General features: G+C 38.4%; 1 protein-coding gene and 2 long non-coding RNA genes across 10 annotated transcripts; 1 reads left to right on the plus strand and 2 right to left on the minus strand.

The window, feature by feature from the left end:
- Positions 1–2670: 2670 nt before the first annotated feature.
- LOC113972911 lies at positions 2671–4507 on the minus strand. The gene is made up of 2 exons (XR_003536066.1): positions 4000–4507; positions 2671–2920 (listed from the first exon to the last, which is right to left on the minus strand). It is a non-coding gene; the product is annotated as an uncharacterized LOC113972911 (long non-coding RNA).
- Positions 4508–4605: 98 nt separating this feature from the next.
- Positions 4606–20932, plus strand: CDC7 (cell division cycle 7). 8 transcript variants are annotated; one of them, XR_003536064.1, is made up of 13 exons: positions 5099–5189; positions 6241–6389; positions 8285–8368; positions 10251–10386; positions 11026–11119; positions 11228–11370; positions 13215–13464; positions 14024–14125; positions 15100–15272; positions 16489–16571; positions 17979–18109; positions 19419–19568; positions 20553–20664. XR_003536064.1 is itself a non-coding variant. In XM_027694431.1 (12 exons), exons 2-12 carry the CDS (start codon positions 6296–6298, stop codon positions 20927–20929), a joined length of 1686 nt encoding a protein of 561 aa, XP_027550232.1. In that variant the 5' UTR covers positions 4606–4692; positions 6241–6295; the 3' UTR covers positions 20930–20932. The 8 variants fall into 8 exon arrangements, 7 of the variants coding, with proteins under 7 accessions (XP_027550232.1, XP_027550235.1, XP_027550233.1 ...); XM_027694431.1 differs by lacking the exons at positions 5099–5189; positions 17979–18109 and adding an exon at positions 4606–4692 and having other exon boundaries at positions 20553–20932; XM_027694434.1 differs by lacking the exons at positions 5099–5189; positions 17979–18109 and adding an exon at positions 4902–4962 and having other exon boundaries at positions 20553–20932.
- On the minus strand, positions 10515–20624 carry LOC113972912. Its single transcript, XR_003536067.1, has 3 exons — positions 20532–20624; positions 12736–12846; positions 10515–10631 (listed from the first exon to the last, which is right to left on the minus strand). It is a non-coding gene; the product is annotated as an uncharacterized LOC113972912 (long non-coding RNA).
- Positions 20933–26167: the final 5235 nt, after the last annotated feature.

Genomic DNA, 26167 nt, shown 5'->3' on the forward strand with positions numbered 1-26167 from the left:
ACATAACGTCTAATTATGTACTCCATAAATCTTCATATTTTGTTATGAAGCTCATAATAACAAAGTCTGATAAATAGATTCTCTCTCATGGCCACTACCAATTGAGTAGAAAAAATACTTATTTATGAAGCTTTATTAATAAAATCTGAATAATTCAAACAGCTTCTTCAGTGAAGAAACAGCAGTAGAGTATATTCTTATTTGCATATAAATGAAATGATGCTTTAGTGTCAGAGTGAAGAATTAAATAATATGAATTTTTACAGTGCAGTCCTGACAGCCTCATAAATATTATGGTCATAAGTTGCAGTTTCCTAAAAATCTCATTTTATCTTTTATTACAAAAATATGACCAAAGGGCCAAGTCCTGCTCATTTTACATGTGTGAGTATTTCCAATGACAACACAATTTTCCAGTAAGTGAGGTTACCAGATTCAGCCTTATGTCAGCTAGTGGAGCAGAAGCACAGTATAGTCTACATATCTATTAGGAGACTAGAATCTCGTATTTAACCATGAGAAAAACCTTGTGTGTTGGTGAAATATAACAAACAACAAAGAAAACTGTAGGTCTACATTCAAAGAGACAATATACAACACCAGGAAAGGAAAAGCACACAGCTAATGCACATAAGATGCCAGTTTTGCCAGTTATACATGTACCAGTTTGGCCAAGCCCAATATTCCTGTTAGGCTGTAAGTAATCACTAAAGCTGCAGCAAATATAAGAATACTTAAATTACTGTAAATGGATTTTTACTCCTGAGGAAAGCTCTGATTTTGTGTATTTTCTTCTAAAGGTTGAAAAAGAGCAGCTATAGAGAGAGCTGAGCTGGATGAAGTGCATTCTCCTAGAGGTCAAATAAAGGTGAAGGCCACGGGCACTACTTAAGAAACTTCTCTGAGATGTGCAGTCTCAGGAGCTGGGACAAGAAGTGTGTGCCCATCTCCCCATAACCTGTCAGTGGTATTTTTCTAGCCATAGTGCTGTGCAAGTAAGACAGGATAGTCAGATACAGATGAGGCATACATTAAAAGGAAAGCTAAACTTGGGGTGGTAGGAGGAAAAGAATTATTTATAGAGGTTTTGGAAAGTTTATAAATCATAGAAATTTATCTATAAAGTCTAAAGAAGAGAGACTATGGGAGTATATAATCTTATCTCCTGTAAATTACAGGCAAGTGTTATTTAACCATGAACTGAGCCTGCTGGACTTCAACACAGCATAGCCTGTGTTTGGCTAGCCTGCATTTTTCAGGGAGGCATTGAGTCTCAATTTGAAGACACTGAGAGCCGAGGAATCAACCACAGCCCTTGTTTATTCCAAGGATTATTTGTTATCAGTGGTACTGAACTAGGTACTGAACAGTACACTATTTTATTTTGCTTAATTCCAGCTGCTAGACATTACTCCTTCTTATTTAACTCTGGTAGGTTCAAGTGGCCCTCATATTCAATATTTTCCCTGTGCATATATGTATACATTGTTATCAACTCACCTTTCAATCTCTTTGGTTCAGTGAGTAGTTTAGGATTTTTAGTTCTTCAATTACATGGCATTTTCTCTGACTTCAGATCATTCCATAGCTCTTCTCTATACTCACTTCATTTTTTCCAGTATCCATCTTGCCATGTGAGTATCAGAACTGGCTCAACTACCATCATAACTTTGCACATACAGGTAAAAATTGTCACCATTAACAGCTGTGCTCTGTCTATAAGTCAAAGTTTGCACAAACCCTTTCTGCTACAGCAAACTCATCAGCTTACTCAGCTTGTCTTTTTTAAACTTTTCCATTGTGTAGGAGAGCCTACATTCCTTATTAGGTATATATTGATAGATTTTATTAAAACATACATTGTTTGAATGAGATCCAGTTTATAAAAGGTCAAGAATTCCTCTATCTTTGCCTGAAGTAATTTTTATATCTATTTTTAACTGCCTTTAAATAGGTTGTAGAGACTGCTGTATTGTGGTATGTTTTCTGACACCACAATAATTCTTGATATTTCAGATATAACTGATCAGAAAATGCTGGCAGACACAGTCACTGCCACATCCAAGAGCATTATTCTAGGGCTGTGCTCATTTGCATGTGAGAGCAAAGCTGGCAATCTCAGCTTTCCTGGTTAAGGAATGGAAATGGAAAATGAAAAACAAAAAAAAGGACCTTAGTCCCATGATTTTCAAATCAATCTCTTCATGTTAGTGCAAGACTCATGAGTCCTGAATGATTGAATTTGACAGGATTCCTAAAGGGCACAATAGCATGAAGAGATTTGTCTCAACCTAGTGCCAAAGAGAGCAAAATTTTGCCATAGAATCGTATTGCTAACAGAAAGAGTAATTAAAAGTTGGAAAGCATGTGTCATTCAGGCTAATGAAAACTGAATGGTACATTTAACAGTCTCTACTGTCATTAAAATTGAATTTTGTATATGTGTATATTTGTATATATATTTTTAATACTGCCATTAAATATACTTTTATTTGCTCATTTCTAAGTAGTTTCTGGTTTCCAATTTATGAAGAGATGTTCTTGGCATCAAGGGGATGTTAAGGATCTCCTACCTCTGTTTGTGCTGGATACTTTCATCAGTTACCTTCCTGGACCTTGCTTATCAGTTTTCAAGGTTGGAAGACAGTACAAACACACGGAGTCTTCTAGTTTAATTGACCTAGGAAGAGGTTAATAGATGTGCTCTAGTGTCAGCATGGATTCTTTTAGGCCTGTCAGCAGATACAAAAAGTTTGATTCAGCTGCAGATTCTGGCAGCAGTGGATGCAATCACACAGCAATGTTTGGATCCTTTCTTGGCAAGCTCCCAGAGGTGGGTTTTGGTGATGGCTTGTCAGCCATAAGGAATGTTCTGCATGGACCTGTATTGTCATTTGGCTTCTCATCCTTCATATCCAACCTAGAGATAAAGCCACAAGAGAAGACAATGCAGCGGTTAGGCTCGCAGAGCATTAGATGTTCTGCTTTGTTTGTCGTATTCTGTTGATGCAATTTCTTCTCTTTCCTTCTGAGAAGTTCCTACCACGGTGCATTGTTAGAACTGGAAGCTCTAAGTGTTAAATGATAAGGTAGAGCCTTCTTTGCCCCAAGAGTGAAGGAGTTTCTGCTAATCCAAGTCAAGAGGAAAGAAGGAGTGTCTCATGCTGTAGGAAAGGCACAGAAGTTGTGCAGAAGCAAATCAGAAGCTGTGTCTTTACCTATTCTGCATTAATTCAAAATAAAGCAAAAATAAGCTGGAGATATTTAAGCAAGTACTGAGGACATACAGTGGAAATGGTACACCTAATCTGTCACTCTCCCATGAAGATATACATGGAGATAGACATTGATGAAGTGACTTTTGAGAAGACATTCGTATGAGGAGAGTCATAGTCAATTTGACTGAACTTCCGCCTTAAACAGAGGAGAGGCAAGAAAGAACAGAATTTGGCCTACCTTATTTTGTCATTATCCCTCATTTAATTCATGTTTAGTATAATCTGCTTTTAAATACTGTCACCCTTGACTGAAATTATTGAGCTAGCATACTTAACTTTGCTTAATGTCAAAGTGCTGCCCTGGCTTATTAGAGCCCTAAACAGAAAGTGTAAATTAGAACAACTGTTGGGAAAAAAACTCCAGACATCAAACCTCACCGCTGAAAACCACCAAAGCAGCTCAGCAACTTGTTTCTGCACCCTCCTTTTAGACTGTATAATAGGAAATGCAAATTAGCAAAAGTGGTGGAACCTGTTTCTGCTTTTAACAATTTGTTAGCCTAAGCACAGCTTGTTATAATGTAAAGTCATTTCAGAATGTTGCCTTGGAAACTTTGTCAACCTCAGGTTTGGTCGTTATTTACTAAGGGCTGCAATTACAGATCCCTACCTGAAGTATGCAATAAACAAGAGTGTTTCAGTTCATATTCTAACAAACAAGAGATCTATGCATTAGCATGCACAAGGGAGCTACTGTTTAACAAGAGCAATGTTATTTTACCTTAAAAATTGATCAAAATGGATAAAAGACAAAAAGTGCTAATTCTTTTATTTACAGACAGGCAACTCCATTGGTTTTGGTAAAATCCAACTACTTCGAATATCAGCAGAACGTTATTCCACTAAATTTCCTACTCCTGCTCATTGCTGGTCAGTGGTTACAGCGCAGATCAGAGCCAAGATGCAAATTTAATTTGTGTTCAGTGCGATCCTTCTTCCTGTGTAATCAGGTAATAAGGCAAAGCTGCAAGCCAAGCTGTTCCCCCGTTATTACGGTGTGAGCGAGGCCGCTCCACGGCCTCTGGGCTATTTGACTGAACTCACAGCGGAGCTAATGAGGACAAGATCTTATTGGGGACAGTAATTATTTCGCAATAACCACAAGCAAAAAAGAAAATCTAAGGGCCGAAGACTGTTGCAGGGGGCACGAACACCCGTAAGACACTCCGACGGCGCCGGGCCCGGGGGGCGGCACCGGTGGCTCGCGCCGGGCCCCGCCCCCGCTTCGATCCCGCCGCGCCGCTGTGGGCGGGCCCATCCCCAGCACCCGGCCAATCGTAGCGCGTCTTTCCCCGCGCGGCGCTGCCATTGGCTGGGGCTGCGGCTTCCGCCGAGGGCCGGGATTGGCGGCGACGCGCGCGCGGCGAAAGGGCGGCAGCAGCAAAACGCCGGCGCGGCGCGCGCCAGTGTCCGCGTGAGTGTCCGCGACCGCGCGAGCCCCTCCCGCCCCGCGCGACCCCCCCCCCCCCCCCCCCCCCCCCCCCCCCGGGCCCGGGGCCGGCGCGGCCCCTCCGCGGGGATGGGGCCCGGCACGACCCGCCCTGACGCGGCCTCTTCGCCTGTGGGGGACCCGCTCCGCGCGTCCCCGCCCCTCCGCTGCCGGCCGGTCCCCGCGGAGGCCGTTCCCTTGCGGTGCTGCCGCAGCTGAAGGGCCCGTCCCGTATTCTCCCCTCTGCGGCCGCCCCTGAGTCCCGCGGCCGGTGGCGAACCCCGGGACGGGCGCTCGGGCCGCGGCCTCGCCGTCAGGGGCTATCCCGCAGAGCCGGTGACGAGCCCCGGGTGCTCCCCTTGGTCTGGCAGCGGTGACAGCACCGGTGCGAACTGAAGTGCTGGAGGCGGGACGGCTGTTGCCTGTCTTGGAACAGACGGATTTACTGTATCAATGTCTGTATTGCACTCTTTGTGCTGCCGGTGAGGCCCTGCTGTTACAGGTTTGGAAGAGGCTCATCTGCCTGCTCAACACTGGCAGAGGGAGTGTCTGTCTCTAAGAGACTAGAAACCTCTCTAATCTCATTCCAGTAGTTTCCAAGTCCCACTCTCCAGCAAAGCTCCGTCAAAAAAGGAGGCTATTGCTTGTCCCTGTTCTGTTACGCATGGATGACAGACTAAAGGTAGCTCGAATTCTTTGGGGACAACATGTATTTCCAGCTCATAGCTGAAAGAGATGAATCCTTTCATTGGAAGTTTTCCAGAATATGTTTCCCCCGTGTAGAAAAGTTCATCCAGAACTTTGAAGGTTTGACAAAGTAACAAGCACGGAAGATTTTTGAATGGAACTAATGTGGGGGAACTGTCAGAGGTGGTGCTTCCAGGCTCACTTATCACCCGTTATTCTGCCCTGGGGCTCCCTACCACTCTTTCACTCATGAAATAGAATTATCAGGGGGTTTTTGATTGTACAGTATTAATTGTAAATTTACTAATTTGCAGTTTTATGTAGTACTCCCAATATTTGGGAAGAAGCACTTCAAAATAAGCATGTTATTTTTTCTTGTTATGGTGGGAGGGCAACAAATAATTATGCCTTTTGTTGAGATTATCTAGGAGGGAGAGAAATCTCTTGTATTGAGAAGATATTTTTTTTCTCTTATAATTTCTTTCAGGTTTTCTGTCTTTCTACAGCTGTTGCAGTGTGCAATGCAGCTATTTCTGTGTGCATCAGTTCCTTGCCTTTCAAAGCAAACTTCAGGGAAAAGACAATGCTTTAATATGAATGAGGAAATGTGAAAGATGAAAGAAAATTACTTGTATCTAAGCTTATCCTGCAGTCTTTCTTCCCTTCACCCCTCTTCCCTTTTACTAGAGATAGAGTGGGTTTACTGATTTGATATTTCTCTGGGACAATGGGTGACACTTTGTTGTTTTAGGTAACACAGAGAAACTCCTCAGACTCCCTAAACCTCATCTCAGGGACTGAGTGCAGGGCCAGGAAGTGTCTTACCAGATATGCTTGCTCCCCCAGGTGTCCAGAAGTGGCCCTCGAAGTCTTGGATTTTTTACTTGAGATTTGTTTTGTGATGGAGACGATGTTGAAGTCTCACCGCGATGAACAGCACCCTCATCAGGCTGAAGACTTCCACAGGAAGCTTGAGCAGAACAGCAAGCTTTCAGGTATGTGCTGAAATAGGGATTGTTAACATTATGTTTTGTTGCTGGCATGCTGCTTCATCACTTCAGGAAGTTTCAATATAGATTATAAGTCTGTCTGTATATGGTCCTTGTGTATAAAGAATTAATGAATTGAAAACATTTGAGGTGGCTTTTGATTTTAAGTTTATTCCTGCTTTTTGTGTGTTACAATTTGTCACAATTTGCTAAACTTACTATTTATTTATTATAGAATATTTTATTATAAGAGGATACTAGAATTCAAAAAAGCTAGCCCTGGAGAATAAAACTCTCTGACCAGACAAGTGCACAAACCCAATACTTTGCCTTTTAACCTGTAATTGCCGGCCTTATCCTTCAATATCTTTAGATGTGATTATGTGCATAAAAACACTCCTCCTTCTTTGTAGAAGCTGAACTAAGAACATGTGTTCTGATAGTGGTTTTGCTGTTCATTTTTTGGTCTCTTTGTGTATTTACTTGAGACAATGCTTGCTCAGTAATCCCAGATGATCAGCCAGCTTATATATATAATGGCTACTGATTTTTCTAAAGTAGATAGTCCTCTGTCAGTCTCCTGCACATCCATGTTCAGAATTACATAGAGTGATGCTGAACAGTGTTTGTCTTGCTTGGCAAATACAGAAAATACTTTAAAATCTGCTCACAGAAAATGTTGGATGTTACTGTTATTATACACTGATGGTAAAATGACTGTATGTTCTCTATATCCAACTGCGTATTCGGGCCCTGAGAAGAGACTAGGTGATGTTTGTACTGCTGTCTATCAACAAGGACAGTCACTGACTTTTTCTAGCACTTCTCAGGATCTTTCACACGGGCAGCTGTGTTGAGTTCCTAAATGCTTCCTGTGCCTTGAGTAGGTGCTGCAGCCTGTCACCTCACTGGAAGTGCTCTGACAGCACTGAACTCTGTTCAGGGTGGAATCTGAATTCAATGTCAGACAAAACGGAGTATTTGGCAGATTCTATAGAAGTTGTTGAGGGACCTCTCCATGATTCTTAGTATATACCTTAGGACTGTTAGACTGGTGGCACAGAACAACCCAAAAACTGTCATTAATTCATTATTTATTTTTAGAATGAAAAATGTATACTTATTTTTCTATTTGATTGACTTTTCAAATACCAGTTTGTGCTTAGTTCTGTATAATAAAATATTCCTTACCCCTACTTCAGAGAAATTAGTCACAGCCTCTACTTACTTGATAGCTTCAAAAGAAGTGAATTCTTATGCAGGGTATAGAAAACACTTAAAGTACAAGAATTTGTAAACTGAATGGAAGACTACATGATTTTTTTGAAATAATACAGTACAGCATCCTTGTCGTGCCATCTAGTGATTGCAGCACAAAGTGCAGCAACTTAAATGCAGACCAAACATGGGGTTTGATGTTTACTATTTTAAGGAAGTGTGAAAGATTGCACTGTTTATCTTAAAAGTATATTAAAAATAATTCCTCTTCTGCATTTTTGATATGCATCTGATGGATATGCACCTGTGCTTACAGAAACAACTATTACAGTTTTGTCCTGTGTGAAATTGATATTGCAAATCTCATGTAAACATTTGGCAATGAGCTGTAGATGTTGTACTAATCAGAAGGCTTTTACCCTCTCAGGATCTCCTAGGTATCAGATGAGTAAAAAAAATTTTTTTAAATGCTGCAGCTTATAAGGGAGTGGGATGAATGACAATATCAAGTATGCAGATGGTAATGTCAGCAGGGATAAGATACCTTTGTGCTATTTTTTCCTCTGTATATGTGAATTCATAGTCCTGTGAACTGAAGTGTAATTTGTGATCTCAAATATACATCAGATATGGAATCAAGTAATAAAGTTCCTAACTTATTTTCCCTGTTCTTCCCACCACAGGAATAAAAAAAGATATTGAAAAACTTTATGAAGCAGTGCCACAGCTTGTAAATGTGTTCAAAATTAAGGAAAAAATTGGAGAAGGTAAATGTTTTATTTTAGCTTGCTTAGACTTAGATTTCTTTTGGCATTTCTAATTTAAAAAATAAAAATCTAAGATCTCAATATATGCAGTTTAAGCCAAATTCCTTTTTGACTTACTGCTTGGTCTCTGTAGGAATTCTAATAGCTGAGCACATAGGTGTGTTAATTAGGAACATTTTCAAGCTATTTTCTTGAAAATCTGATATGTTAAAGTCTTTTAAAACAACACTCCAATTTTGACAATTAAAAATTTTTGAAGTAGATTCAAGTAAGTAAGTCTTAACATTCCATTCTTTTTCTCCTTTACGTGAGAAATCTATTTATATGTAGGTGTGTTTTGACATATTTAACTGGTGTTCCCTAAGTTGGCTTTGTTTCCACTAAAACCCTGTGGGCAGAGGTGGAGGAGGAAACTGAAAGGTTGGAGCTGCTTTACTTAAAAAAATGAACAACTTTTTTATTTTTGATGACATACAGTATCAAGTTTTAGAATGCCTGTGTACAACTTGCCTTCAACAGACACTATTGCAGATACCCTCAATTAATGTCAGGCATGACTATAAATAGACTCTTAGGAACTTACTAGTGGGGGATTTCAGCACTTTATGGAGCTTTACCCATTCGATCTCTGAAATGTTCTGTAACACTCCACACTTTTAAAGCAAAAGATGAGAAGCTGGATTGTTTTGCATCCATTTTGTGATGGAACTCCCGTGACAGCAGGCTAAATGTATAAAAGTTTTTGTCTCAAAAAAACCCAAAACAATCAAAACCTCCCAGCTCCGTTCCCCACAGAAATACAAAATTTCAAAAATAATAAAAAAAAGGAGTTCTGCCTATCATAAAAAAGATATTATAATTAAAAAAATTTCTGGTTACGAATAGTACTCTGATTTTACTCTTGGGAGCAAACAATGCTTTTCAAAAACACCACTAGCAGTTTGGCAGCATTATGAGAAAACAAGCTTCAACTTAGGATTTCACTCTAGAGTCACTTTCATGTTAGCAGTTCTCACCACCAAAAATAATGTCTAAAGTCAGCTTGGTAACTCTTGTTGCTGTAATTAATTATATTGAAGGCATGGGTCTCTAGATTTTTGGTTTTTTTAGTGAGTGCAAAAAGTATTTCAGAGTTTTTGCTGGCCTTTTTATATATGTGTTTACTCAGACTCTTGAACTAGCACGATGCAGACACAATACTTAAAACGTAATTAAAAATAATTTATATTCTTTATTCATATGGAAGAACACTTCAACTTGTGTATTCAGATATCTCAGATCTGAATTAACCTCCTAAGAGGTATATTAGGATATCCTTAAAATTAAATGGATGGGTAAGTTTTTTGTGAAGCCTGAAAAATCCCTTTCTCAAATGAGTCTGTCACATTCTTTGTGCTAATGCTCTGGGAAAACAAACAATAGAGTCACACATCATGTGAGAAGCCTTACTTTATAGATAAGGTACAGAATTAAGAAAAAATGCAGCAATTTCAGAAGTGCTTTGAATAGGAAAGGCAGTGCCTTCCAGATTAGCATCATATAGTCCTGTTACATTGTAGAGAGAGGAGTTGGATGTCAGATGAAAGTAAGCTACCTAAACAAGAAAGCAAATCAAAGATAGGAAATTTACATTCAAAGAGCTCTGTGTCCCAGGCAAGTTAGACAGTGTTATATTTGCATTTTTACTGACATAAAAAACTTGTATACAAGATCACGGAATTCAGCAGTAGAAAAAAGGAACTGGATTTTTCTCTTTTAGAATCTGCTTTTGATGTAGTATCAAGTACACTGCAGGATTGTGAACAGTTACATCACTTCTGTAAAAAGCTGCATTGACCTAATTAAAAATGTTGAAGACAGTGTTTTTCTTCCTTGTTTACAGGTACTTTTAGTTCTGTTTACTTGGCCACAGCACAATTACAAACTGGATTAGAGGAAAAAATGGCTCTGAAACACTTGATTCCAACCAGCCACCCTCTGCGAATTGCTGCTGAACTTCAGTGCCTCACAGTAGCAGGGTACATAAACAAAAAAATTATGATTGTCATGACTAAACTGCTGAACACTGTCTCACTGTTCTGTATTTATTTATTTTAAATTTTGGCACTTCTCTTGCTTTTTTTTTAACCGCAGACATGTAAATTCTTTTTATCGAGAGCAAATAATAAATGGAGTGTCTTACCTGTAATGGATGCCCTTTTCTGCTAATCTCAGTTTGCAGAGGGTGCTCTGTTTTCCATCTGAGAAATTCCGTGATGTATCTCTGTGGTAACAAAAATTCCAGTTCTGAAATGCTTGGAAAAAAGAATCTCTTCATTAGAAAATGTGATTTTAGGAATGAATACTTGTTGCCAGAGTGTGCTGAATAACACCTTCTTAAAGTAGTTGGATCGTGAAGGTTAGGCCCTATACTTAATTACAGCGGTAACTATAAACCATGGCCCCACAAATAATCTGTGGTGCCCTCATTGCAAATTGCAGAACTCAAATGGAACATAGCAATGAGCAGCAACAGCACAACTACTGATTGCTGATAAGACTGCTGTCAAAATATAAGTTAGGATTATAAAAGAAAGCCTGACTGAATTTTTTAAGAAATAAAGGAAAATAAACATTCATCTTCTGGTCTTTATTCAGTAACATTACTTTTCTTCTAGGGGACAAGATAATGTTATGGGAGTTAAATATTGCTTTAGGAAAAATGATCATGTGGTTATTGTTATGCCATACCTGGAACATGAATCCTTCTTGGTGAGTCTATTTTAATGTGTAGTAAAACATTCAATTAAGAGCAGTTGCATAATTATTCTGTAATTATTCTATGATTCTATGAATTACAGTATCCAAATAATCTTTCAGGACATTCTGAATTCTCTTTCCTTCGAAGAAGTGAGGGAATACATGTTTAATCTGTTCAAAGCATTGAGGCGCATTCATCACTTTGGTATTGTTCACCGTGACGTCAAGCCCAGTAACTTCCTCTACAACAGGCAGCTAAAAAAGTAAGTCTGGCCATACTGTGATCTCATTTGGGGATGTGGGCCTTGGCAGAAGAGAGTCAATTAGGCTTTTAGGCTTCTTTCCTTCCAGCTGCATAACACGTGCTTAAGTAATAAAGCTAAAAAAGGTGCTTTTTTAAAATTTTAATACTTTTCTTTCAGTGTTTAGGGATTTAAGGAGGGAAGGATTTTTTTTTAACTTAAGATAATATCTGCTTCACAGAGTGACAAGTACCTGAAAAAATGAAGATTTTACTACTGAGTAAAAGTATTACATTTACAAATAAGAATGAGAAGAGTTATATCAGTATTTTTTTTAAAGAGAAAGCTAATTGTAAGATTGTGGTGCATAGAATGATACTTGTACATTTTTAATAGTGGATAGAGTAAAACTGTTACTGGTAAGATAGCTGTATTTGGGCGGTTTTCACCTTGCATTGAATTAATGTTTATAACTAGTATGGTTGACTTTTTTGCCTGCAAGTTACAATATTTAAAGACTGTAAAAAGTGAGGTACTGCCTTTTTGTGAAGAGCTGAAATGGACAGAATGCATCAGTGCTAGCAGTCCTAGAGCTGTATTTGTGAGTACCGTGCTTTGTACAGTTGGGACACTGATGTGCTGGAGCATCTCCAAAGCAAAGCTGGTGAAGGGTCTTGAGCACAAGTCTGATGAGGAGCAGCTGAGGGAGCTGGGGGTGTTTGGCCTGGAGAAAATGAGGCTCAGGGGAGACCATATCGCTCTCTACAACTACCTGAAAGGAAGTTCTATCAGAGTGCACGTCAGTCTCTTTTCCCAAGTAAAAAGGGATAAGACGATGGGAAATGGCCTCAAGTTGCACCAGGGAAGGTTTACACTGGATATTAGGAGAGATTTCTTCACCAAAAGGTTTATCAAACGTTGGAATGGGCTACCCAGGGAAGTGGTTGAGTCACTATCCCTGAAGCGATTGAAAAGACCTGTAGATGTAGTGCTGAGGGACATGGCTTTGTGGGACTTGGCAGTGCTGGGTTAACAGTTGGACTCAATTTTTAGAGGTCTTTTCCAGCCTAAATGTTTCTATGATTCTGAGTAGTGACAGTTTGTAGGGAAGATTTGATTGCATTTTGCCAAACCTGAAGCTTAAAAGTTTGAGAAATACTGTTTTCTTTTTTTTCTTTTAAATCTGTCAAAATGAATTTGTACTATCACTTTGTGACAGCATTTGTCACATTCCAGCATTTGTTTGAACCTTAATCTCTGCTTTGTGTGTGGAGGCCATGGAGTTGAGTTGGAATCCCAGGGACTGGTGGATTGTGTGTGTGCTGGTTGAAGCAAAAAATAATTCTTTTAAGGACAGATCTGAAGTGTGAACTAATGTAGTCTTACCTGTTTGAAGACTCAAATTTCAGTAGTATTTGCCAGAAGTCTGTCAAAAATTTCAGCATTGTTAGTCTTGTCTGTCTTCACTTCTACATTTGTCCTCTGCCCATGGGAATCCTGCAAGAGTGAAGTTACTTGTACTTGACTGTTGGTTGAAGGTTTGGAGCTGTAGGATTAAAACCCCAGAAATCAGTTGCTGGGAATATTTTTTTTAACACCATTGAAGAAAGTATGCACTTGAGAAGATTTTGGGACAAGAAACAATAAAGTAAGAGTGGTATAGGGTAAAAAACATTGAGGGGATAGGTTAAGATGGAACAATAGGAGACGAAGGAAGAAAACAGGACTGTGATGCTGGCAATAGTACAGATAAGCAACATATTGAACAAAATGTGAAAGAAAGATAAATAAGCAAGTAATGAATAGTAAATTGAAATGATGGATAGATACTTTGTGACTCCTGATTCTAAATTTGTGTCTTTCAGGTATGCCTTGGTAGATTTTGGCTTGGCACAAGGAACCCCTGATACGAAAATTGAACTTCTGAAAACTGCCCACTCTGATGACCAGCAGGAAAGTTGCTCGCAAAATAATCCCATTGTAGCCTTGGGAAATGGGGTTTCTGTCAGTAACACAGCACCTAAACAGATAGCTCAACAGTCAGCCTCAAAAGCAGCTGACAGAAAGTCCAGCTCACTTTCAAAACCACAGATTAAACAAGGAAGAGGAGGAAAGGTTCTCAGTCTATTTCATTAATATTGTTGTGTATGTTTAATGTGTTCCTTCATCCAACAGGGGGAGATGCGATACTTGCACAGAAGCCATGTGTGCACATCTTGCAGGGCCCCAGAGGGATGCACAGAGGCTACTCCTATGTAACTGGATTGGCTTCATCATTATCTGTTAAATATAATACAGTGCCAAAGGCTGTATGAAACCCTAGCATGGGTTACTGTTTAGACAGCCTTAAATCCTTTTTTAAGAGACATGTACAGTGAAACTCCTCCCCAAGCCAATAATTATTCACCTATATTTAGTTATTGCATAACAAATGCAGTACAGACTACACTCAGATTGTCTTGGGGCACTTCTGAGGTGTGATTCGTTTTGTCAGCATGTTTGCTGTTCTGTCTAGACCATGTTTTCTTCATCCACAGTAAACTGATGCCTGAAAATTACTTACATGCAGCTGTTCATGTTTTATGTCACTTCACACTTTTTTTTTTGAACTGTCAGTATCCAGCTGACTGTGTGTTAGATCGGATCCTTATTGTCCTTTTTGTTGGTATTGCAGGAGGACTCTGTGCACCATTCTGTCCAGCGCTCTGTCTTTGGAGAGAGGAATTTCAATGTCTATAGTTCCACATACCAGGAGAACTCAAGTACAAAAGTAAAAGTATGAATCATCAGTAGGATCAATCTGTTGCTTATTTGGAAAATTACAGAACTGGTGGTTCTTTAAGACTGGACACTTCTCCAGGATGCTGCGGAACTAAAAGTTTTTGAGCAGATTATTAAGTGTGCCTTTGCTAAAAGGCTTAAAGATTTTTTCATTTCTGTTTCAGTCCCTTTTGAAACTCTTAAACAACTAGTTACATAGCTGTCTCCCTAGCTGATCTTATTTGGATGCTGAATTAATCTTTTTTCCTATACCTGTATCTGTGTAACTGATCACAGAATCATAGAATATGCTGAGTTGGAAAGGACCTATCAGGATCATCGAGTCCAACTCCTTGTCCTGCACGGGACACCCTGAGAAACACATCACGTGTCTTGAGAGCATTGTCCAAACACTTCTTGAACTCAGACAGGCTTGATGCCATGACCACTTCCCTGGGGAGCCTGTTCCAGTGCTCAACCTCCCTCTACTTATCTTGTGCAACTTTTTTTTTCTTTTGCATATGAAGCTGGGGATAAAACTTGTAACTATTTTTTTGTCATTTGTCTTTAATATGACAAGGGGGAAACCCAACTAAATTAGAGGGTTTTGTCAACAGTGAGTATTTTATTGTAGAATTGGGGTTAGTGCCTGAGTGTTGCTGTGGCTTTTCATATTCTTTACTTCTTATTCTCGTATTGAGCCAAAAAGTTCTTGAAACATTATACTAACTTGAAAAATACTTGGCTTGCAGCTTCAGAATATCTAATATATATATTGGGTTTTAGTAAACGCTAAAAAATGTCTTCTGAAGGGGAAGGGGAGGAAATCAGAATATTTAGGAAGCTCCAGTGTCTGTTTTATAGATGTTGTGATACTGTTAAAAAAGATTTGGTGTCTTCTGTCCTAAAATTGCAGCTTCTTGCTCACGAGCAGTGGTTCAGTCTTAATATTTTAAATATGTCACTTTCTCTAAAATATCTACATTGCAGCTCATAAAACAAGCAAAGGTGATAGATGTTTCATCTAGGAAGTTAGTAACAAAGAAGAAGATTATTTTTACCAAAACTGTGAGCAATGGGGCAGCCAGGAAAGCTGCCGGTCCCTTAAACCTGCCCTGTGACTGTTATGCAACGGACAGAGTTTGCAGTGTTTGCCTTTCAAGGTAATTTGCTTTGATAATGTTGTAAAATTTGTAAAATTGTCCACTGATGTCAAACAAAGTCAGAAACTTAGATTTACTAGACAGTTAATTTAGTAGGTGAAAGATAGGATTTGATCTCTTAAACTCTTAAAACACTGAGTATGCTCTTTTTAAACAAGAGCGGTTCATGGAATTTGTGGGATAATTGGTTCACTGCTATCTGCAGCAAATGAGATCCTCTGTTAATGATTTTTTGTGGTTGTATTTAATTATTCACCTACATGTGTAGAAAATCGCTTGAGTTAATTACAACACTTAGAAAAGACAATACATCAATCTGTCATTAGTAGTTATCTTACAGGCCTAAATCATGCCAACAGTTGGGATTCTGGAAATGATGAAATGTAGAATAAAAAGCAAACATGACTATTCTGTATTAATTTGAAAAACTAATAGAATCACAGAATGGTTTGAGTTGGAAGGGACTTTAAAGATCATCCAGTTCCAACCCCCTGCCATGGGCAGGGACACTTTTCACTAGACCAGGCTGCTCAAAGCCCTATCCAGTCTGGCCTTGAACACTTCTAGGCAGGGGCATCCACAGCTTTTCTGAGCAACCTGTGCCAGTGTCTCCTGTTAGAGAATCTTAGTAGCTCAGTTCAACTCCATCCCTCTGCAGTCTCTGCGGTTAGTTTTGATTATGATATACTATTGCCTTTTATCCCCACATTATTTTTTAAATAATGATAATTTCACAGCTTTTAGTTAATGACAAGTAAATTCTTGTCAACACTCAGAAAGAGCTAACCTTAGTTTGCTCTGGACTAATACAAAGCCAGAGCATATACATTCAAGAATCTCATGCATTTTTTGCCTTTGGTGAATTAGTTTCAACATCAAAGTTTCCTATGAAAACAAGACTTTAACAAAAATTATGCTGCTCTTGGATGAAATTAAAAAAGGTCATTGTGAATTAAGTATGCAGTAAGTATTTCTCTGGTACTATCTTATGCTAGATAATATAATAAAAATATAATAGATAATATAATAAGACTATGGCCTTATGCAACATAATGTCATGCTAGATAAGGTGCTTCAAAGTTCTATAAAACTTGAATAAAGTAGGGTTAGGCTGTTTACACATCTTACATAAGTATATTCTAAAAATAATATTAAGCATTATTAGAACTTATTTATCAACATTTATATTCTAAATATGTCTACTTCTTATTACAAGGCCTCAACAAGTTGCCCCCAGGGCAGGAACACCTGGATTCAGAGCACCAGAAGTATTAACAAAGTGCCCCACTCAGACCACAGGTACTGCACAACAGACCAAAACAAATGCCTTTTCTCACCTTTTGATCCTTCTAATTTATGCATATTTTGTTGTCTTTTTTTTAATTGGAGGATTTTTTAACATGTGAAATTAATTTTTTCATCCCTTCTAACCCTTATCAAGCATTTCCTGATTTTAATTAAAAGTTTATTATTAGGAGGAAGAACAAGTCATGAATATTTTTCTTGTGTTTGAAACTCGAATATATCTTTATTCATTTGAGGGTTAGGGCCACATGCAGGAGTGGAATACAATATATTAAAAAAAAAAAAGCCATAATTTTTATCAAGTTTTTTGGCTTATTTATTCAAGAAAGATCTTGAATAAATCTTGGGGAAAGGACATACTGTAGACTTTTCTAGACAGATTGTCACATACTTTACTGTCATAGCAGGCGTAATTAATGGTAGAATTGCAAATGGGTTCTAGAAAGCATCATTTATTGATTTTTTTATCAGAATTTTTTCTTTTCACTAGTGCTTTAAATAGCTAGTCTGTAAAAATAGCATAATCTTACTAAAATTTTAATTTCTCAGTGTTAAAGTCTAGTTAACAAGATTCAGTAGTTTGGGTAAATATCAGGACACAGCAGAGGGATGGTTAATGCATTAGGTGTTGCAAGCAACATGGAAGAGGTTGTGCCTACCTAAGGATGGAGAGCCAATACAAGCAAAGTTATCCATTACACATTTGGTGTATGACTAGGAGTTTTGACTCATGAAAAAATACAAATGTCTTCAAAAGCTGGATTTAAAATTACAGGTTTTAGCCACTTTTTTTCTGAATACTTTTTGAGAAAGTTGACAATTTTCAGTAGTTAAAGTGTGTATACACACTCAAAATGGACTTAACAATACATTTGATCAGTTTATGCCTAGATAGTTTTCTGTTATTTGAAACAATGTCTGTGCTATGGGTATGACTGGGACTTCAGAGGTATGGCAGCTTGTTTGGAGTTCTTGTGCCTGTGCTGTAACAGCCAGCTTTATAGGCTACAAGCCATCCAGAAATCTAGGACAAGTTTAGACAATCCCTGAATCTGTCTAGACAGAATTTAGGCAGAAAGAAGACATACTTGGGAAATCTTGGACACATGCTGGTGTTAAACATGCTTTCAGACAGTTTTCTGTTCTCTAGGGTAATGGAGAGCAGGATTACAGAAAACAGGGGTAAATCTGGAAACTCTTGCATGTGGCACTGACATCCCTGAAAGGTCTGAGTGGTGCTGAGCTCCTGTAGTATGTCAACAAAGGCCTTAATTAGAACTGGGTAGACCAATACTAATATTTATGATATTATGTTTTATTTCAACTAACAAATATTCTTGGCCGCTTCCATCTGGGACTGCTGGAGTCACCTCCTTGTATTCCTGCCAATCTTATGTCTAGTTTTGGTCTCTGTGCTGAGACCAACTTACCAGGTGGATCCAGCTGACTCTATCCAGAGCTACCACCGCGCATCAGACCCAGGTTCACAGTGCAGGGAATACAACCTAAACTCCCAAGCTGATGCTACACAGGTCCATTACCCTTTCACTTGGTTTGTCCTGCTCCCCTTTCCTCACTAGTTAGATAACACTAGACAAAAGCATAGGAAAGAACCATGATTTTGATGTCATTCTACAGAATCTTGGAGTCTGTCAATGATCACAGGTCTACCAGAATTGTAGGGCCAGGATTTATTAACCATTCATATGTATAATGCCTATTAATTTCAGCAAGAGTAACATAATTAAACCTTTTCAAAGGTCTTGACCTTGATTGCTCCAGTTTACTAAAGCACATCCTCAGGGCGATGCACAAACCCTCAAACAGATAGTATCATCTTTTCAACAGTGATACAGTAATATTAAAACTTTTTACAGGAACTATGCAGAAGGTAGAAAACTTTTCTGCTGTGAATTGTGCCAAATGATTAACTTGGATTTTTATTTTTTAATAAAAGACGTAAAATCTAGTTTTGCAACTGAAGTCAACCTGATACTTTTTTTAAAAATCGAAGTCCTGTGCTGAGTGTTTCTAATTAAAACATCCAAATTAATTACTGCTTATTTTGCTACTTATTTTTTTGAAGAGGAGTAGGATGACTATGCCTTTATTTCCCAACTGTTAATTTTTCTCTTCAAAGTTTGAGAATCCTTCAAACTCTCTTCTTCACTAAACGTTGCCATCTCTCAAAATGTGCACCTTAGTGAGCCAAAAAAATTATGGCAGACAGGTATTCTTGTAACTTTCAGTACTAAAGTTTCCATCAGGCTTTGGCATCTATCCCCAGAGTACTCTCTGTACTCTTCATAACAAAGTGATGAATAACTTCTACCTATTAGATTTAAACTGCCTATATTGTCAAATGATTTCATATTAGAGAGCAAGTTCATGGTAAGATAAATTTCTTAGTGCTGCCTACAGCCTCATTCCCCCCAAAATTCAGATTCACATTCATTTGTGAATTGTTTCTTATTTATGACCTTTATATAAGATTTTCTTCATATGAAGTAAAGTTCAAGAAGTATCAAAACTAGGCATTTCATTTGACCCATCTCATCTCCCGGGGTAAAACAACTTTATACATTGTTTTGGTACATTTTAAGTTTATCAAGAAATACACACTCTCTGCATGAAAGTAGGAAATTATTCTTCATTCTAATTGTAGTAATTTCCACTCTTTGCTAAAGTATTATCTATGTGACTAAAGTCAAGAAGTGCTTCAGAACATAACTTTTGCTGATAGGAACTTTTCAGATCATAATTTCTTTTAAAAGAAGGTTGTGATTTTGTTTGTGATGAAATTGTGAGTTTAGTTATTACTAAATTTGCTTTCCTTTGCAGCAATTGACATGTGGTCTGCAGGAATCATATTCCTTTCTCTGCTCAGTGGACGGTATCCATTTTTCAAAGCAAGTGATGATTTAACTGCTTTGGCACAAATCATGACAGTCCGTGGATCCAGAGAAACCATTCAGGCTGCTAGAACTTTTGGTATGCAAACCTTAATTATGGGGAAAGGGGGAAAAATGTTATTTAATGGTGTGACTTACAATCTGATTTTTTTTTTTGTTTGTGTATATAAATATATTTTTAGGTTTTAGAGTCATTTTGGAAGTAAATGACACTTTTTGCATGTAAACCCCAAAAGTACTAGTCTATATTTACAGACTTCTAAGATGTTTTTGTACTTTCTGTCTTTTACAATGTGTATATGGGGTGCTTCATGCCATAGTTTTCCCAACCTGTCTACTGCCTTTCACTAAGTCAGGGCTACTTGAGGTGAAATATGCCAACTAAATGTTTTCTACTGGCATTTGGTTAGAATTCTTGAGACAGAGTTTCTATTCCTGCAAAATTTGTCCTGGAGGCTTAAGTCAATATGACTTAATATTTAGATGATGTAAACCTTGCTTTCCCCCCACGCCCCAAGAAGAACTAGTAACAACAAAAAACCAAAACCCAACAGCTGGCCTGTTTAAAAAACAGAAAATCACCTCCACAAAACACACAACAAACCAAAATAACCATTCCCCTAATTGCTTGCAGGCCAAATGCTGCAGCACTTGCTACCTGTACATGTAACTAACAGCATCAGTGTTCATTCTCCAGACAAAGGTGTAAAAATCAGGGTATCTAATTTTCTTCAGTTTTGTTAAAATGACAGTGAAATGCAAAAAGGTGGTGTACGGGGTAGCTGACAACCTGTCACTACATAACTTCATATAAACCAAACTGCTTTGTTCTGAGCAGAACTGAGGCTGTGACCCTTCTGAGTTGCTGGGACTATTGCTGTAACAGCATGGCTGGTATGGAGACCAGGGGGGTTGGTTTTGGTTCTTTGATAGGTTTGGGGTGGTTTTTTTTTCATTCTGGTTACACTTCGAGACATGAAATTTCTCTGAAACAAACTTGAAAGTTACAGCTGCATAGAAAGTATAATAAAATGTGGCTTACCTGTACAATTTTTTCCTCCAGGTAAATCAGTTGTGTGTACCCAGGTTGTCCCAACTCAAAACCTACGAACTCTCTGTGAAAAGCTGAGAGGAACAAACAGTGGCTGTAAGAGATCTCAGGGAGAAGTGCCCAATGGGTCTGAAAATGACTCAGCTTTGCCATTTGCAGTAGACAAACCATGTGCTCCTGAGACACTGGGAAAACAAATTCAACAACGAAAAAGCTTTCAGGAAGGTGATGGTGCTTTGGAAATGAAGGCAACTGACATGAAAGGATGGGATCAGGTTCCTGATGAAGCATATGACTTACTTGATAAGCTACTAGACTTAAACCCTGCAACAAGAGTAACTGCAAAGGAGGCTTTGTTGCATCCTTTTTTTAAAGACATAAGACTCTGAGAAGATCCCATATTCTGTTATTCCTTTCATGTGTTTTATGTGGAAATGAGATACTGAGGTAGTTTTACCTTGTTGCCCTCAACATTTACATTCATTGAAATAACATCACACTGTGCTCTGAACTACTGAAATTTTGTCTTGTACAGTTAGACTGCAAATGTCAGTTTAAGAAATACGTGCAGATGTAAAAGTTACATAAACATCACTAACATGGTCTTATCCTAAGACACTTCTGAGGGGTTATTGCCGTGCATACCTGTTCTCTGAGAAAGTTACCTTTGATCAAAAACAACAAAGAAAAAGAGTTTCATAAGCTCTGTGCTTAATTCTCGAGATATTCCCTTAAAATTTACAAATTTGCCCTAAGGTATGACTGAAATAAGAAAGTGCTTCAGAGACTTTTTTCCATACTTGCATATTTCTGCTTTGTTCCTGTTTAGTACATAGGGGACTGAAAATGGAACAAAGTGTGTTCGTTTTATTCAGACTATTTTCAGAGAACAGTATTACTTTGGAAGTGTTGCTAGAGGAGAGGCCAGGTGCTGGAGGTTATATCATCAAAAGAAAAGCATAACTTTTAAAACTACATTTTTTTCGTATCTGGCCTTTCCTACTTGGGCAGTAATAATAAATGCAGTACTCATTTTGCATAGCCCATATTCCTTAGTGCCACGGGTAACTGTCAGTATTCAATAGGTGCTGCATTCAAAATGTCTCATGTGACAGGCATAGGTTTGATTTCTGTTATGGAAACTGATTTTTAATAAAATATCTGTTCAATAAATGATTTGGTTTTATAACTTCAGAAGCTTGTCTACAGATGCTGTACAAAAATTAGCCAGGTAAGGTTTTCTGCGGGATGCTTCTGTTTGGGGAAAATCATGCACACTGGTTTCCTGCATGAATTCCTCGGTATAGAAGATGGTATTCAGATAGCTCTAGTGTGTATGACTGTTATAGTGGAAGTATCTTAATTATCAAGGAAGTCTTAACCACAGACTTAGGCGCTGCCTATTGTCTGGTCCTAAGTAGGAAAATCCACTGTAATAACCCTGTACATTCAGTGTGTGAAGTAAGCTACATTATGTTCAGCAGACGTTTTTCTAAACCCCTTGATAATTCTGGGGACTGAAATGTAATACAGTGTTTTTCCACGTACATGTCTTGAAATGCTAGTGGAGTTGTTGCTATAGGAGGTTACAGGCCATTCTGAGAAAAGATTGCTTCTTTGATACCTGTTGCATAACTGGTACGAACTGGTGGTTATAACAGTGCAAAGGTCCTGACCAGGGCTGGGGCTGAAGAGACACTATTTCAATATATTCAAAATCTTGAGCACATAGAAAGTGATGGTAATGTCGCTTCGTTCCTGGCATCAGCTGTTAGGGAAAAATATTTGCAGATGTCAGAATATTGATTGCAGAAAATCTTGAAACCCACAAGACCCTGGGGCCCAGGTCTTAGTAATTTTTGCTGTTTATATAATTTCAACACAGCACGTCACTGAGAAATTATTTATCTAAAGGAACTGTGGCCAAATTTGGCAAGCAGTGCTGTCTGCCAGTGTCTGCAGATGTATTGTTTCCTCCTACGTTCACTCGTGCTGTCTATGGTCTTATGAGAGCACTAGCTGACAGCAAGCGAAAATATGTCAACTATCCATTCTGAACTTTCTAAGCAACTCCAGCTCTTTAGGTTTTCCTGCTAACAGCCTTAAGCAGCTCCTTGCAACAGGCACTACAACAATTAACCACTGCGTAAATTTAATAGACAAAAAGGCAAAAGCATTGCTAATGATGTTTTTACCAAAACATTAAGGATAAATAAAATTTGTAAGGAACAATTCTAAGCTCGGTGTATTCCATAATGAGCTGGAAGAACACATTGGTATTACTTCTTCCAGATAGCTATTTAAAACATGGAGAATTTTTTTCCAGGGGAGGGATAAAGGAAAAGTGTGTTTGAACAAGCATATGCTTATGAAGTACTTTTTCTAGCACTCTACAAAAGAAGAAAGCCAGAAGTAAAATGTTAAATACAATGGGCTCTCACCGGAGGAAAAAAGAAAAAGAGGAAAAAATGAAGGAAAACAGCGAGAAAACACTAGAGGTGAGCAGTGGTTGCCACTGAGTTTTCTGCTTCTCTCACCTGTAGTTCTGAGAATCTCATAATCTTGTAGGTAAAAGCCAAGTACTAAGATTCCTTTAAAGTTCAGTTGCATGATTTGGGATGTTTCTAAACTGAATGTGAATCTCCTACCAGGAGAGCTACAATTAGAAAAAGATCTGCACAGAAATTACATTACTACAATAAATGTTCAGGAGTTGTGAGGCCACAGCTGGGTTACTGTTGAGTTTTGGACACCATGCTATGACAAGGATATTAACAAATTGGACAGAAACCAAAAACGGCAGCAAAAATCAGCATGGACTTGGAAAGATGAGGAGAAACTGATACATAGAATCCTGAGAACAGAGTGCTGGGAGCAAATATAAATACATCTGTGTATTTAGCATAGGGGAAACTAGCTTATTCTCAATACTAAGCTAGACTCAGTGAGGAAATTGAGGCATTTGTGAGTTTGTTACTTTCATCCTAGTTGAAAAGGATAATAAATACATATTTAGAACAAGAGCATAATAGAACAACAGCATTTTAAAGGAAATTAATACTTAATGGCTTAATGAATTCCTATTCTATAATGAAACAATGCAGCTCAAGTGTACGCTTATAGCAAGGACAGTTCTCTGAGACATTACTGAACAATTTTCTTACTGCACTATAGTTGTAAATGGTTTTTTGGTTGGATTGGTTTTTTTTATGGTTTTTTTTTAGAGCACATAGTAAATTATTCTACTAAGGTAGCCACAGCATGTTCACTTCAAATTTCTCTTATACGTTTTCCAGAAAACAGAACATGTCCCAGGCCAGTGACAGTACATATATGGTTCATACCCCTCTCTGCTGCTGTGTTGCTTGCTGGCCAGTTCAAGGGGTAGTAAATATTTAAATTGGCAGCCTGCACACAGTGGGTGGAAATTGGATAGTCCCTTTGATCATACCCTTACAAAGGCCAGCATATAGAGTTTTGTTACCCTGGTAACCAAAAATTTCTAGTACTGCTGAAGTGAGGGTCCAGTAAATCGGATATTTTGCATGAGGAAGTTACAGCATAACCCAGATAACCAAGGGTTTTAAAATTTGCCTCTTATATGGTTAAATCTGCCTCTCCCTGACTCAGCCCTTTTTGCTTTCATGTCCATTGACTCTGCAAGAATATTATCCCTATACAATGCTTTATTGTATCATGTTAAAAACTAACCACTATAAGCATTCCTGAGTATCCCCAGAGTATTGTTTATTCCATTTATGGAAAGACTTACATCTTCCTGTGGGTATATGGCAGGGAAGAGAATGGTTTTGTTACATCTTATTTGTGCTCTTGCGTTAAGTTCTTCCATAGTTTTCAGAGTAGTCAGATTTTAATCCAAACCCTAATTAAACCTTTGATTCAAAAATACTAGTACTAAGAAATGTTTTGCCTGGGGTATTTATTCGATCCATGTCTTCTATATGGGATAAACAAACTACTTGTAACAAATAATGCATAATTAACTTTACTTCTTAATGGAAGAGATAGGGACATAGCCTAACAATTGACATTTTAAAGGAAAATTAACATTTTATATGATTGATTTAATGAATACCATAGGTCATGTGTAGCAGCAGGCAGGCCATTGATAAAACCTCTCTTGTACTTTCCATTCCTGTTTCCTCTCATCACCTCCCCCAAAAAATCCTACCAGAGGATTAGATGCCTGCACTTTCTCTTGCTGCTTTTGTCTTTAACGATTGTTTTGCTTCTTTGAATGTTACTGTGCGTTATGTAAAAAACACCAATTATTTCCAAGTGTCCTGGGGTTCCTCTCTCAAGTCCTGCTTCTGTTCTACTGTCTGTTTACTTGTTTCAAAGATTTCAATTTCCTTATCAAAAACCTCTCACTTGGACTTGGCAGCGTAGGTAAGAAATTCTAGAGTTCTCTGTAGCATTTCATTTTTCTTGTGTGTAGTCTTGTCTTACCTGATCTGGGAATACCAATTTCAAATGAAAGAGAAAGCCTAACTTCTGCTGCAATTTCTACTATGTGAGTACACACCTGTCTGGAGGAAAGTGCTGAAGTGAGACAGTAACATGGATCTCAGAGGACAAAAATGCTACTGCCAGCTTTTTTTCTTGCTTCTATAAGCAAAGCCACATCTTTTTCCTCCGCCAGATTTGTATTGAGCTATAAAATTTGTTTCAAAGTTGCTTTCAAAACTCCCCAGGAAGTTATTCTGCCTTCTGTTTGCCAGCCCACTCTCATAGGCTGCCTCAGCTACTTGTGGGGCTCCTTCCACATCCCAAAAGTGAGGGACTTAGGATAGCTGACTTACTGCAGGGGAGTACAGGACACATAGAATCAGAATACGCTGAGCTGGAAGGCACCCATTACAATCATCAAGGCCAGCTCCTGGCCTTGCACAGGACACCCCAAGAATCACACCATGTGCCTGAGAGTGTTGTTCAAATGTTTCTTGAACTCAGACATATTGAGGATCTTTTTGTTCTTTCAGTACTTTTAATGGATTGAACTATGGTAGTTTACCATGGACAATTCACCATGACACACAATTGTCCCCCACACAACTACAGCCGAGCAGTTACTGCCTGCTGGGATCCTTCACATGTGCAATCTGCCATATGTTTCCCATTGCAGGTCTGCTTGCAACTAGCTCTATAACTCTGTAACTTGAGTCACATTCATTACAGTTGGTTCGTGAAAAAGCAGGGTTTAGTTTGAGTTTAGAGGTATTTACCCCAGTTGTCTTTGTATAAATCACAGTATTCTGAAACAGTTTCTCACAGGCAGCCCATGCTGAGAGGCGAGAAAGGTCTGAGTTACCTCTTGATAGCTATTCTCTTGATTTGCTAAAAATCAATGATTTTATTAATTTGATGCATTATGACTTACATATGGTAAATCTTCTAACAGCCAGCAAAACAAGGACTGCAAATTCCCTGGTAAATCACCTTGGACATGGATGCAAATATACTGGACCAATGGTGGTCCAGAACTGCATTCCCTGGCCTTTTTTCAGAGCTTGTAAATGGAGACTTAATCTAAGGCTTTTACTTGAAACATTTCCATAGGGATTCATCACCTACAAATTTTATACAGCACATAAAACTGATTAATC

The sequence above is a fragment of the Neopelma chrysocephalum genome, unplaced genomic scaffold, assembly GCF_003984885.1.
Source record: "Neopelma chrysocephalum unplaced genomic scaffold, ASM398488v2 Primary Assembly neopelma1_97, whole genome shotgun sequence".
NCBI classification, from domain to species: Eukaryota; Metazoa; Chordata; class Aves; order Passeriformes; family Pipridae; genus Neopelma; species Neopelma chrysocephalum.

Coding starts and splice junctions, on each gene's coding strand:
- CDC7 (XM_027694430.1), top strand. CDS start 5,161: ATGTCTGTATTGCACTCTTTGTGCTGCCG. Junction 10,387..11,025: donor CAGTGCCTCACAGTAGCAGG/GTACATAAACAA, acceptor CTTTTCTTCTAG/GGGACAAGATAATGTTATGG. Junction 11,120..11,227: donor TGGAACATGAATCCTTCTTG/GTGAGTCTATTT, acceptor ATAATCTTTCAG/GACATTCTGAATTCTCTTTC.